The following is a 12355-nucleotide window of genomic DNA, read 5'->3' as shown; positions in this document are numbered from 1 at the left end:
TCTTAGCCCCACAGTTTGTGTTACTGATAATTGTGTCATATCCCAGGTGGCTATTGCTTTCTCTGTAAGTCAGTGATGGAGGGAAGTTTTGTAATACTTTGCAGCTGTAATTTTAAGCAACGCCCCCTTCTGGAACTGTTTCTATTAATAGATGGAGATATAAACTAGACTGAGCTCAACAGAGTAACAGGGACCAAGAACCCAGAGGACAGACGAGAAATCACAGAAAACGGCAATGGACAGAACAACTCTCACATGTTAGGTCCTAATTGGTTGGATGTTGTCTTTTTCAACTATTCTAATTGCTTTGTTTTTTTTGTGTGTTTTTTTTGTTTTTGTTTTTGGTCAGTTTAATCTGGTAGGTGAATAAGTGGTTTTGTTCTTCCAAGTAAATTGCAATATTTGACATTCAATAACAAGAAAATGGACCAGGAGCCAAAAAAATTAAGCATCTTAATATTTGTGTTTGCACTGAAATCACTGCATCAACATATTTCAATTTTCAATTTCAGTACAACTGCAACTACAGTACAAAGAACAACAACAGCAGCATATACAGTAGGAGGAACTCATACCAAAATGTGATTTAATCACACTTACACTCATAATGATAATGTTAGATGGTTATGATTTATTTGTTGTATATGTTTATTGTTTTCAGTGTTTCTCAGTCAAAGAGACAGAAACCCCTGTACAGTACCTTAATACTTCTCAGGGAATGTGATGCTCATTATTTTCAGCTATAATTCATCTTTCAATTGTGATAATTGTGAATTCGAGGGATGGATAGATAGATTGGCCTTTATTGTTAACAATAAATATGATGTTAACTATTTGTGTTTTATTGAAACAGTCTAAACTGTCACCCACATGTAAAATAGATTTTTAAAAATGTATTTATAAGTGAAATCACATAGTGTATCATGCATCATTCATCAGCTCCTAGAGTCCAAGCCACTTGGACAAACTATTGATTTTCACTCTTTTGCGTCACATCCATGGTGGAACCAGCTTTGTCAGCATGAATCAGTGACTGAGCATGGGGTGGTTAACGTTTTGCAGCTGTGATCACAATATTGACCAACACCCCCATTTTAAACTGTTTCTATTAAACTATTAAAAGATGCAGTGAAACAAAAGGACTGAGCACATCTGACAGGGCGTGTTCCCCATCCCTGAGATGTGTGCAGAGACTAATCACAATGTTGTAAATTTTAGGAAAGGCTTGTGCTGTTTCAGACAAGTTGAGCTGACTGCACAATGGGAAGAGCACTTGCATCATAGGAGGTAGTGTTTCAAATCATAGCACACTGAGAAGTCTGCAGAAAGCAGCAATAGTTTGGAAAACACTCAAATAAAGAAAACTGATGGGGGCAGTTACATTGTAATCTAGTCATTTCTTGGATCAGGTCATAGAAATGGCCAGGTTCAACATTTGTGAATATATATATATATATATATATATATATATATATATATATATATATATATATATATATATATATATATATATATATATATATATATATATATATATATATATATTATATATATTTTTTTATTATATTTTTATATTCTGTCACTTTTCAAACACAGATGGGGGCAAACAGCACTATCAGCAATGCCTTCTTTGCCCATATATACAGTGTTGGAGCCATGTGTCTTGTGTGTGCATCACCTGTAGAGGGCGCCGTGTGGTAGGCTACATTAGGGAGGACCCCTCCTGTGCTCCACAGGTGTTGCAATCTGGTGGAGCACACAGTTTGTTGACCGCCATGCTTGGCGTCTTTGTACGATTTTAGATTCATTTTTATAATAATGAATTTTGGCCAATTAAGAAGTAATAAAGACTATTTTTATCTTAAGACTGGATTTGATTACTCAGACGCCAGAGACAAGAGCGCGTCACTTACTTTCTCCTTACCTGCAACTCTCAGCGGTCTAGTAGGATTTGGCCGCAACATACAGTATACTCCTTCATACACCTTTCCCTCAACCTCTCTGCTGCATTGGACACCATTTATCACCCTTTTCTCCTTTATACAAGTGTTTCTCAAACTGTAGTACAGTACTCAAATGCTTTCAAATTGTAATTCAGCTCTTCAGTTTATTTTGTCCACTTTTTCTATCCTCCTTTTGATAATTTCTTGTTTAGAACTACAATAGAAATTAAAGCCGCGCGCGGCGATGGTGGTCCTCGCCCCGGCGCGCACCGCCCCCCCACGCGACCGCCGGGGACTCGCGACCGCCCCGGCACGCCACTCTCTCTTCCCGATAGCTCCCAAGGCCGACAGCTCGTCCACCAGAAAAATTACAGTGTACCTTTAAATGTTTCAGAGGAGTCATTGCGCCCCTACTGGCCAACCATGAAAAATGCCCAATATCCGTAATATACTTTTTAGTTCACAATCATGCATAGAATTTAATCCCCGAGTTTGGTACAAATCCGATAATGTTGAAATTTCATGTCTATGGTAGGGGGCGCTATAGAGTTCATTTTTCATATGTTTTATAGTGTATTATATTCAGGCCATGATCAGGCATTAGTGATTCAAATTTCAGCACGATCGGACTAAGCCTGTGGGTGTAATAATTTTTAAACTATTTTTTGGGGGAGTCTTTGCGCCCCGGCTGGCCAATAGTGGAAAATGCATCATGTCCGTAATAGACTTTTTTGCTTGTAATCATACATAGAATTTATGTCCCGAATTTGGTACTAATCCGATAATGTTGATGTTTGTCAATGCTAGGGGGCGCTATAGAGTTCATTTTTCATATGTTTTATAGTGTATTATATTCAGGCCATGATCAGGCATTAGTGATTCAAATTTCAGCACGATCGGACTAACCCTGTGGGTGTAATAATTTTTTTACTATTTTTTGAGGGAGTCTTTGCGCCCCTGCTGGCCAAACGTGGAAAATGCATCATGTTCGTAATAGACTTTTTTGCTTGTAATCATGGGGAGAATTTAATTCCCGAATTTGGTACAAATCCGATAATGTTGACGTTTCACGTCTATGCTAGGGGGCGCTATAGAGTTCACTTTTATAAAATTTCATATTTCATCACATTCAGGCCTGGATCACACAATTGTGATTTGAATTTGAGTTCTCTAGGACAATGCCTGTGGCCGTGACAGGTCACTGAAAAAACAGGAAATGAAGGCGTTTTTCGGCGGCGTGCTACGGGCGAACCGTAAGGAGAATCAAAATTCCTTCTGATGCATTTTGTGAGTTTATGTCTCTAGATGTGACATGTCAAATCTGAGCTCATTTGGACCAAACCCCGGGGACTTGAATCTTTTTGTAGACACCCAAGTCAAAACGGCGGCGAATGTTTGATCCAATATGGCCGACTTCCTGTTCGTCATAGGGTCATGCTCCAATTCATCTTTTGCCTTGTCTCATTGTTCTCTATCACTGTTCCAAATTTCGTTTCCCTGCAACAAACTTTGTTTGTCCCCACTCCCATAGGGGTCCAATTCTAGGTGGCGCTGTTGAGTCGGGTCACTTTGGTCATTGTCACGATGCCCATTTTATCAAATTTTTCGCCGGGCCAATCGATCTTAACCCAGGTTTGGGGACTTTTCGTCCATGTTCATTGGGTCAAAAATGCGATCGTTTGGTCGGAAAAGGGAATAAAAAAAAGAAACCGACGAAGAACAATACCCCTCGCCTCTATCGCCTCTAACGTTGTTAGTGGCGAGGGCCAAATATAAATTACAATATCTAATGTGAGGATTCATAGGGACCAGGGAAAGAAATTATGATGTATTTTAAATATTCTTTTAAGGGTGTAAATCTAGTTGAAAAGGGGGCAAGTTACTAGCCAATCATAGTAACAGAAAAAAAGAGGGCGTGAACACTTCAGTGAATTCAGTCACACAAATTAAACAGTAAAAAGGGGGGAGACATTATTTTGAATTTGCAACTGAGTGAACAAGGTCTTCGTACTGATCAAGGTATGGTTGACTGTTAATTTTAATTTAAAACTATAATTGCTATGAGTAATGGGTTTATACTGAAATTGCAATGTTTGACATTTATTACAGTTTTGCAATGGCTTCATTTCGCTCCCCGAGTAAACTCCCAGAGGCATGCTGCGAAGAAGGACAAGAAATAAGACGAGAACTACAGGAATTAAATGTAAGTTAAAAACAAACAAACAAAACAAAAAACACTAAATTAGTATGAAAAGAGACATAATAGTCCCGGAATAATGTTCTTTTAATTTATTTTGTTACAGTACAAAATGAGGGATCTTCATATACCGTTAAAAAATAAGCAAGTAGCAGTATTAGAAATGTCAAAAAATCACTGTATTGTTATGAAAAGATTATACCAGAAGATACAAGCAAATGAGCAACGGCTGGCTTTTTTGGACGAAGAGATTAAGAAAGAAGAAGAGCTTGAAAAGTCAAGTGAGTAGTTAGCATATATTGGTATACAAAACAAATGTTTTAAATCACTGTTTAACCCTTTATACCATCTCTCCTTAGATACTTTTGTAAACAAGACACTGGAAGACACTGCTAACCCTCAACTGTGACTGATGACCAAGACCAAGAATGTTAATCTTTAGCCACTGTATTTTGTAAAATTGTAAATAGTTAAATAAAACAATTCAAACTTGAAACTTGTCCGTTTGTGTAAGTAGAAGCAGGACGTTCATCATTTATATGTTTTGCAATAGAGCACTTGATGAAATCTTTAATTTCACTGTAATGAGATCAGCATGAGATATGAATAATTATTAAGAGTTGTCATAAATAGTAAGAGTTCTGTATATGTATTCTAACATAACAACATCTAGTCAAGTTTAGATGAGTTGAATTAAGAGAGTCATATCATGATTTGAGTTAATTTCAATTGTCAAGTGAAATTACTAGTCTGCCAGTAGAACAAGAGTTTTTGTGCTTAAAGTATGAAAATACATCTTGCTACACTTAAAATAAGAAGAAACATAACTTTTTACACTTAAAATAAGAAAGAAAATTGAATGTTGCTTGAATTACGAAATACACACTTGTTCCATTGGTACATAATTTCACTTGTCAAGTTGAATTGACTGAAATAAGGTCAAATGTAAGTCTTTTAAATTATATAGATTCATTTTTTTCCCCATTGTGTATACACTTGTAGTAGTTGTAAATAACAGTTTTCAGTCTAGTGAAATATTCTGCCATGTTATATTCATTTGTGTTATTATTTGTAAAAAGTTTCAGATGGCTTAGTCCAAATGAGCTCAAATTTGACATGTCACATCTACAGACATGAACTCACAGAAGTTCCCAAATTTTTTTTGGGATACTCCTTACGGTTCGCCCGTAGCACGCCGGCGAACAACGCCTTCATTTCCTGTTTTTTGTTTTTTGACCTGTCACGGCCACAGGCATTGTCCTAGAGAACTCAAATTCAAGCTTCAGTCCTGTGGACCTTAAACTTCTGAAGAACATGTGTAACTGTAATCACAGGACCATCAGCTGCTTGGAGATGATCTTATTGTCTTTATCTTCATTTTGCTTGCAGTTAGTTAATTTTCATGTTGTTCCATCATTTAACAACACAAACAGACACAAAATCTCCCCCTTGTTGTTCGAGCACGAGGTACTTTAAAGTTTAAAAAGCCTGTTAAATTATAGTTGCCTTCCCTCTCACAAAAAAGTTGTTGAATATTTTTTGGTAAGTGCTAACTTTTAATCATATACATTACTTGCACATACATGTTCAAATGGTTCATTTTAAGTTATTTTGCGTGAATGAATAATGGATTAGTGTGTTCATGAAATTTGACATTGTATTAGAATTATTTCTTATTTCTCTTCTTTTGAAGTTTCTACAATGGTTCAGATTTCTGCACAATATGTTAAATAAGGTAAAACCAGTGAACAATAAAGCATGTGTAGTGACCTATGATCCAAAATATTTGTTTAATACTGCAATATATTTTGATATTTGATATGTAAAAAAAAAAGTCATATAACATACAAGACGTACATGTTGGTTTTAAACAACCAATAAGAGGTCCATTCTTGCTTAAGGAAATATATCAGGGGGTGTGTCATTTTGTCAGACATAAAAGGAGAACACCAAACAGCCAAGATAACAAGAAGGAGGAGAGACCTCTAAGACCCAACAAATCAAGAAGGAAGAAAGACCTGTACAAGGTATGTTGTGTCTGTGCCTAAATTGTTTCGGTGATTTCAATGATTTCAGTGATTTTGATTTTTTAATGTAATGCGTATTTATTTGTGTAGAATCAGAATGGCATATTTAATTTCCATTTTTCTGTTTTACAGTATCAAATGCACGATCCTGGTCTCACAGCCCTGGAGAAGTCAGAGCTGTTTCTTGATTACAGCTTTGAGTTTTTACAAAAGTATGAGAGTGTCATATGTCACACAAGATGTCAAGAGGAGGAGATTTTTAGAAAACAGCAGGATCTACAAAAACTTAAAGAAAAAAATCAAGAAGTCCTGGAACTTCTTTTTGCAAGTGGTAATTAAGCCTTTCACTATTTTAATCACAACTTTAAATAACAACTGTTCTAAATCAAATGCTCTGTCATTAGATGTAGAGGAAGAAAAAAAAAAGGACAAGACTGAACTTTCATTCTCCACGAATCCCCCCTCTGCAGCTGTTTTGAGACTGAAAGAGCACCAAGAAACTGTGCCTGAAGAAGATGTGCCTGAAGAAGTTGTGCCTGATGAAGAATCTGTGCCTGAACAAGTTGTGCTGAGCACCATTGAGCAGTGACCAGCCAAAGCCGAGAAAAAAAAGAATGCTGACTTACCCCTGAAAATACAATTTTATATCTAAATATGGAAAATATGTGTGGATTTACTTTTATAACTAGTTAAATGTTTGTGTATCCAAATATGATTCAATAAAGACAAAAAAAAATAAAAATAAAAAATTGCGCACATTTCATATATTTTATAGTGTATTATATCTGCTGAGATCATGCATTAGTGTTTCAAATTTCAGCACAATCGGACTAAGACTATGTGTGTAATCATTTTTTAAATATTTTTAGGGGAGTCTTTGCGCCCCTATTGGCCAACCATAGAAAATGCCCCATGTGCATAATAGACTTTTTTGCTTGTAATGATGCACAAAATTTAATTCCCGAATTTGGTACAAATCCAAAACATTTCATGTTATATAGAGTTAACTTTTCATATGCTATATATTGTATTATAATCATATCATTCATGTCTCTAGATGTGACATGTCAAATCTGAGCTCATATGGACCAAACAGTGTTTGGTCCAAATGCAGTGTATAACTGATAGAAATTTCATCACAATCGGACAAAACATGTGCATATAATAATTTTTACAATATTTTTGGGGGGATTCTCTGTGCCCCTGCTGGCCAACCGTGAAAAATACACCATGACTGTAATAGACATTTTTGCTTATAATCATGCAAAGAATGTATTCCCCGACTTTGGTCCAAGTCGGATAATGTTGACATTTCATGTCTAAGGTAGGGGGCGCTATACTATTCACTTTTCATATGTTTTATAGTACAGACTCCCATTCATTTCAAAAATGTCCATTTTCAAGGGGGCGCTATTGAGTGGGGGGGCTTTGGGCATAGTCGCGATGCCCATTTTATCAAATTTTTCACCGGACCGCTCAATCTGGACCCCGGTTTGGGGACTTTTCGTCGGCGTTTAAGCCCTCAAAATTGCGATCGTTTGCAAGGAAAAATAATAATAATAATAATAAACAAACGTAAGAAACCGGCGAAGAACAATACCCCCTCGCCCCTAACTTTGTTAGTGGCGAGGGCAATGATGTAGTCCAATTTTAGACTTGATTTAGCCCTAGTTGAAAGTTGCTCACAACATCATCCATCAGGATGTAGTTCCTCATGTGACTATGACTTCTCCTTTGATACTTGCTTTGTAACTTTCTTCCTTTGCTCCAACCATAACTTCAGTGTGGCGATGACCTGCTTGATAGAAACTTTAACCTTACTACACGTACGCGTTGTTAGCAACAAGAACTGTAAATGAAGTGTGACCAAATAAACAACAGTAAAGGAAAATGATTAACAGTAGAGTAATAGGGCACATTTCATCTGTTGGCTCTTGCAACATCTTGCTTCATGGAGAGAATCCCACCACATCCACTGACTAAGCAGCATTTTTCTTAAATGTGTCATTTTCATATGAACAACTGAGGGACACAGGTTTAGTGTCTACTTGTACTGGTGATATAAATGTGACAAAATGATTACTCTTATGTAATTACACTAATACATTTTCAGACCTAATGAGTGATTTATGGATGAATAGTGAATAGTTACATGAAAGAAGTTTAATAATATCAGGATTTTTCACGTTACATTTTGGCGAGCGGCCCAGAGGCCCAGACAAAAGACCATAAGCATTTATAGGCCATGATAATGAGCAGAATGGGCGTGTAAACATGAACTCAGAATATACATATACGAAAAAGGAGGCCGCTGTACGTGCTCAAATTGAATAGGGAACAGATAAATGTCAGTTGTATATCGCCTACGAAAACATAAACTCATATAGGCACTGGAAGCTTCAGTACATGGAAACACGTTGTAAATATAACGCACATCGGGTAGCGACGGCCCATTGGACATTTGACATTCGCAAGCGTGTAATGCTGGAGCTGCTCCGGGACACCGCGTGACCAAATCAGAGGAGAGTTTGTGTGCGGCCCGCGGGTCGTTGGGCTGAGTGCGCTGCAAGTGTCTGCCAAACGAGCCTGTGGGAACGGGATGAAGACTGTAGCGATGATCAGCGGGCGACTGTACCAAGTTCGAGCTGAAAATGAACTGTTAAATTTGGGGCCCTGTTGTCTTTGCGACACTTTAAGAAGCGCGTAACTTTCATTCAGTAATCTTAGAGCAAAAAAGTTATATCAAGATACAAGGTGTGGCTGTTGTGGTGTTCTTTGTTTTGGTCCCGGCCCACGTCGTAGTGAGTAATTTTAATACAGAAGGAGAAAGCTGTGGGCGGCTCTAATCCAGTCTAAGATCAGTCACGTTTGGCCGAACCCAGAAACAGGAAGCCGCACTCATTGAAACTCTATAAAGTGAGACTACCTCTCAGGAGCATTGTTGAAAACGTGGGCGACGCGGACAGGATAAATGCGGTTAAGCGCAAGTGATGAGGACATAGTGCGATTAGCATACGACAGCGACATGCTTCCACAGAGATGTCCAGAGATGTCCAACTGTGTCTGCGCTGAGGAAGCAGCAGCCCAAATCCCGATCCGCCTCCAGATGCGGCTCCTGAGCACGGCACGCTTAATATCCGTATCCATAATCTTGCTGCTCGTCATGGTTCTGGCTATACTGGTACTGCTTCTGTTTGGGTCACGGGCATCGTCACACCAAAGCAAGGTAACATAAATGTTACGGGAATAACTCGTGTCAGACTAACTTTACTGTAAACTATTTTCATCCTGTTTTCATTGTGTAGACTGTAAACTATAGTCCTGTGGCATGAAGCTATAGGTGATCATGACAGTGTTGTGCACTTGGTCTACTCTGCCCTCTTGTGCTTTACAACAGGCTCATAGTTCACTCGAACCTCGCTCGAACTGCTACCAAAAGTCAAAATGTTTAGGCATAAACAATTGGGGAAATTGTCCTGGCACTAACCTCCTTGTGAAATGCATTTGACTGTCAAAAATAAGTATTTGACTGCATGTTGTTTGACAAAACTTGGTTGAGTAAAAATGCGTGGTTACAGTAAGCGCAGTAAGAGTACTTTAACATTCCAACATGTAATTTATTTAGACATTGTAATGAGTAGTGTGATCGTGGTTTCATTACCCACTGTTATCTACAGCTTAAAAATGTAAATCTAAAGTCTAAAATTTTAAAGCTTTGCCCAATTTTTTTTTTTTTAAGGAACTGGAACCAAGCCCACCCAATCTATCTGGTGAGTTCAGTTTATGTATAGTTACAGGACAATGTTACTATCTAGTAATCATTTCAGTGCCTTGTAATAATGTTTCACATTAATGTGTTTTTAGAAGCTCGAAGAGAGAAACAGCAATCGGCTGAAGATTTGCCACACTCAAGTGCCCTGCTAACAAGTGAGTTTAGAGGCATGACATCACATTATTACACACATGCTGACTAATATCGCACATGGTTAAGAGAATGGTGTAAACTTTGTAGTGAAACAAAACTAACATACACTACAATAATTGCTTTAAATAATTGTTAAAATACAGTATTTGGTTTGCCTAGTTTAAACCACAGAAGGTGTTGAAATGCCACATTGTAGATTTTACTGCAACATTTCTCATTGTATGCTAAATTCACAATAAAATAGATTCATTATATGTTAACATTGCATTTGTGGTCCCTTGCAGTCACTGAACGAAAACCTTTCCCTGAGTGGCAGGGGGAAGATGGTAACGCCCACATTACAGGACATATGACTGTGTCTGATGGGAACCTTAGTGTGCCCACTGAAGGCCTGTACAGGCTGTATCTGCAGGTCACGTTTGGCTTTGATCACAAACAATACGAAATAAGGCAACAGTGTGAAGGCAGTGATCCCATCTGTGACAAAGACCTGATGTCCCTGCAGATCTATGTGCAGAGCTTATCCAAGAGTTACATGTCCTTCAGGACCCTACTGTTCAGTGAGGAGACCATGAGCTGCAGCCATGACTGGACTAAAACCATGACCACGACTGGGACGTTTCTGTTGGACGCTGGCACCAAACTCCGAGTGCAGTTACTGCACAGTGAGTTCGTCATTGACCAAGACACTCGCACTTTCTTTGGGGCTGAGCTGATTTTTCCTATCACTACCTAAAGCACTGACACCCAGATGTCTTTTAGCAGATTCAAAATAAAATTTTGGACAAATGCTTGCTTTTAAAAAGCATAATTTATAATATAGTATAATACTAAGGAATCTTTTGTTGTGTTTTATTTACAATGAGAAAGAACTTTTTTTTTTTTTTTAACAAAACTGACCAGTCCTGGTCATGTTACACAATGAAATGTAGGCTACTTTGCTTGAGCCCTGCCTGTATTAGCACACTTTTTGTTTACTAGGTCTGAATACTTGAATTTAAAAATGGTCTTTGGTTTGGCTACACTTGAACACTTATTTGTTTTGATTGTGCGTGAGCTAGTGGCCTTTAAATCATTACGGGTCATACTTAACACAAATGTACACAGACACTTATTATCTTACAGTTTCTTTGGACAATAAACAAACAAATACAAACATAAGAATAATATTGCAAAATGATGGATAGGTATGCAGTAGCATGTTTTATGACTCTATGTTTATATATACATGAAATCTCACATTGTTAATTTATTTGTTTACTAAAACCCAAATGCCATGTGCGTGCCATTGACTATTTGCCTACATAAGACCTTTGCATTTTTTGTACTGTCCCTAAACTTTGTTACAGTAGCCTATATGTGGCAGTGATTACAATTATAAAGTGCCTTATTGGATTTCAGACACTGACTAGGCCACACCTACTGTGTTGTCGTTATTGAGGCATGTAGGGCCCCAGTGTGCTTGTTATCTAGGAATCTCTTTCTAGTTGAGTAGCATAGTTTTGAAGAAGATACAGTAAATCTGATTAAATATGTTCATATATTCACATTATTTACTATCAATGTGTTAATATTTAATTTAATGTTCTATAAATATGTTATATTTTTTGTAAATTATATCTCTGCAGTTCCATTTTGCTTCCAGTTGACAAACTATTGCGATGATGTTGTTAAGTGCATTAATTGTTATGCAACTCCCCCCCAAATCTGACACCTTAATGGTGTGTTTTTGTAATGTAGCACAAGTAGTATTAACTGTTAACTGCACTGTTAACATCAACGTGCTTAAAACGTTTGCTTCTTAAACAGCAAGATGTCTCAAAAGCACTACTCTAGATTATAGTTTATTGGTTCAGTTTGTTGATATTTTGAGTGAAGTGTGCAATAATACATTACTAAAAACACTTAAGGAATTTCCAAACCCATCTTTTCACTCAGTACACTCAAAATCAAATTTATTTTCTATGTTCCCTCAGTGTGGATGGGTTTCTTTCACTAACTGAAAACACTTATTGCAGATATTACAAGTGTAATAATTTTTCTAATTATTACTTGGTTTGGCATGTATGTGTTTTTCTTTTTTTCACTCAAATGCACTTTTTGTATCTGTTCTTATGTGAACATCGGAGATCCCTGCGCAAGGATTCTCATGTGTATGGATCTTTGTGCATGCAAATAAACTTCTTTGAATCTTGAATTTTAAATGAATGTTTCACATAATATTGGCAAGTTCTACAACAGAATCCCTCTATGTCATCATCAC

The 12355-nt window shown here is 37.3% G+C and overlaps 1 protein-coding gene across 1 annotated transcript; it reads left to right on the top strand.

Moving 5' to 3' along the window:
• The first annotated feature begins 9033 nt into the window (after positions 1-9033).
• Positions 9034-10836, top strand: LOC110163293 (uncharacterized). Its single transcript, XM_020928219.2, has 4 exons — positions 9034-9393; positions 9907-9937; positions 10032-10094; positions 10377-10836. The coding sequence occupies exons 1-4, from the start codon at positions 9139-9141 to the stop codon at positions 10826-10828; spliced, it is 801 nt and encodes a 266-aa protein (XP_020783878.2). The 5' UTR covers positions 9034-9138; the 3' UTR covers positions 10829-10836.
• Positions 10837-12355: the final 1519 nt, after the last annotated feature.

The sequence above is a fragment of the Boleophthalmus pectinirostris genome, unplaced genomic scaffold (assembly GCF_026225935.1).
Source record: "Boleophthalmus pectinirostris isolate CB_2022bp ecotype Guang Dong unplaced genomic scaffold, ASM2622593v1 HiC_scaffold_4, whole genome shotgun sequence".
In the NCBI taxonomy this organism is placed as follows: Eukaryota; Metazoa; Chordata; class Actinopteri; order Gobiiformes; family Gobiidae; genus Boleophthalmus; species Boleophthalmus pectinirostris.
This window is presented reverse-complemented; position numbering and strand designations above follow the sequence as displayed.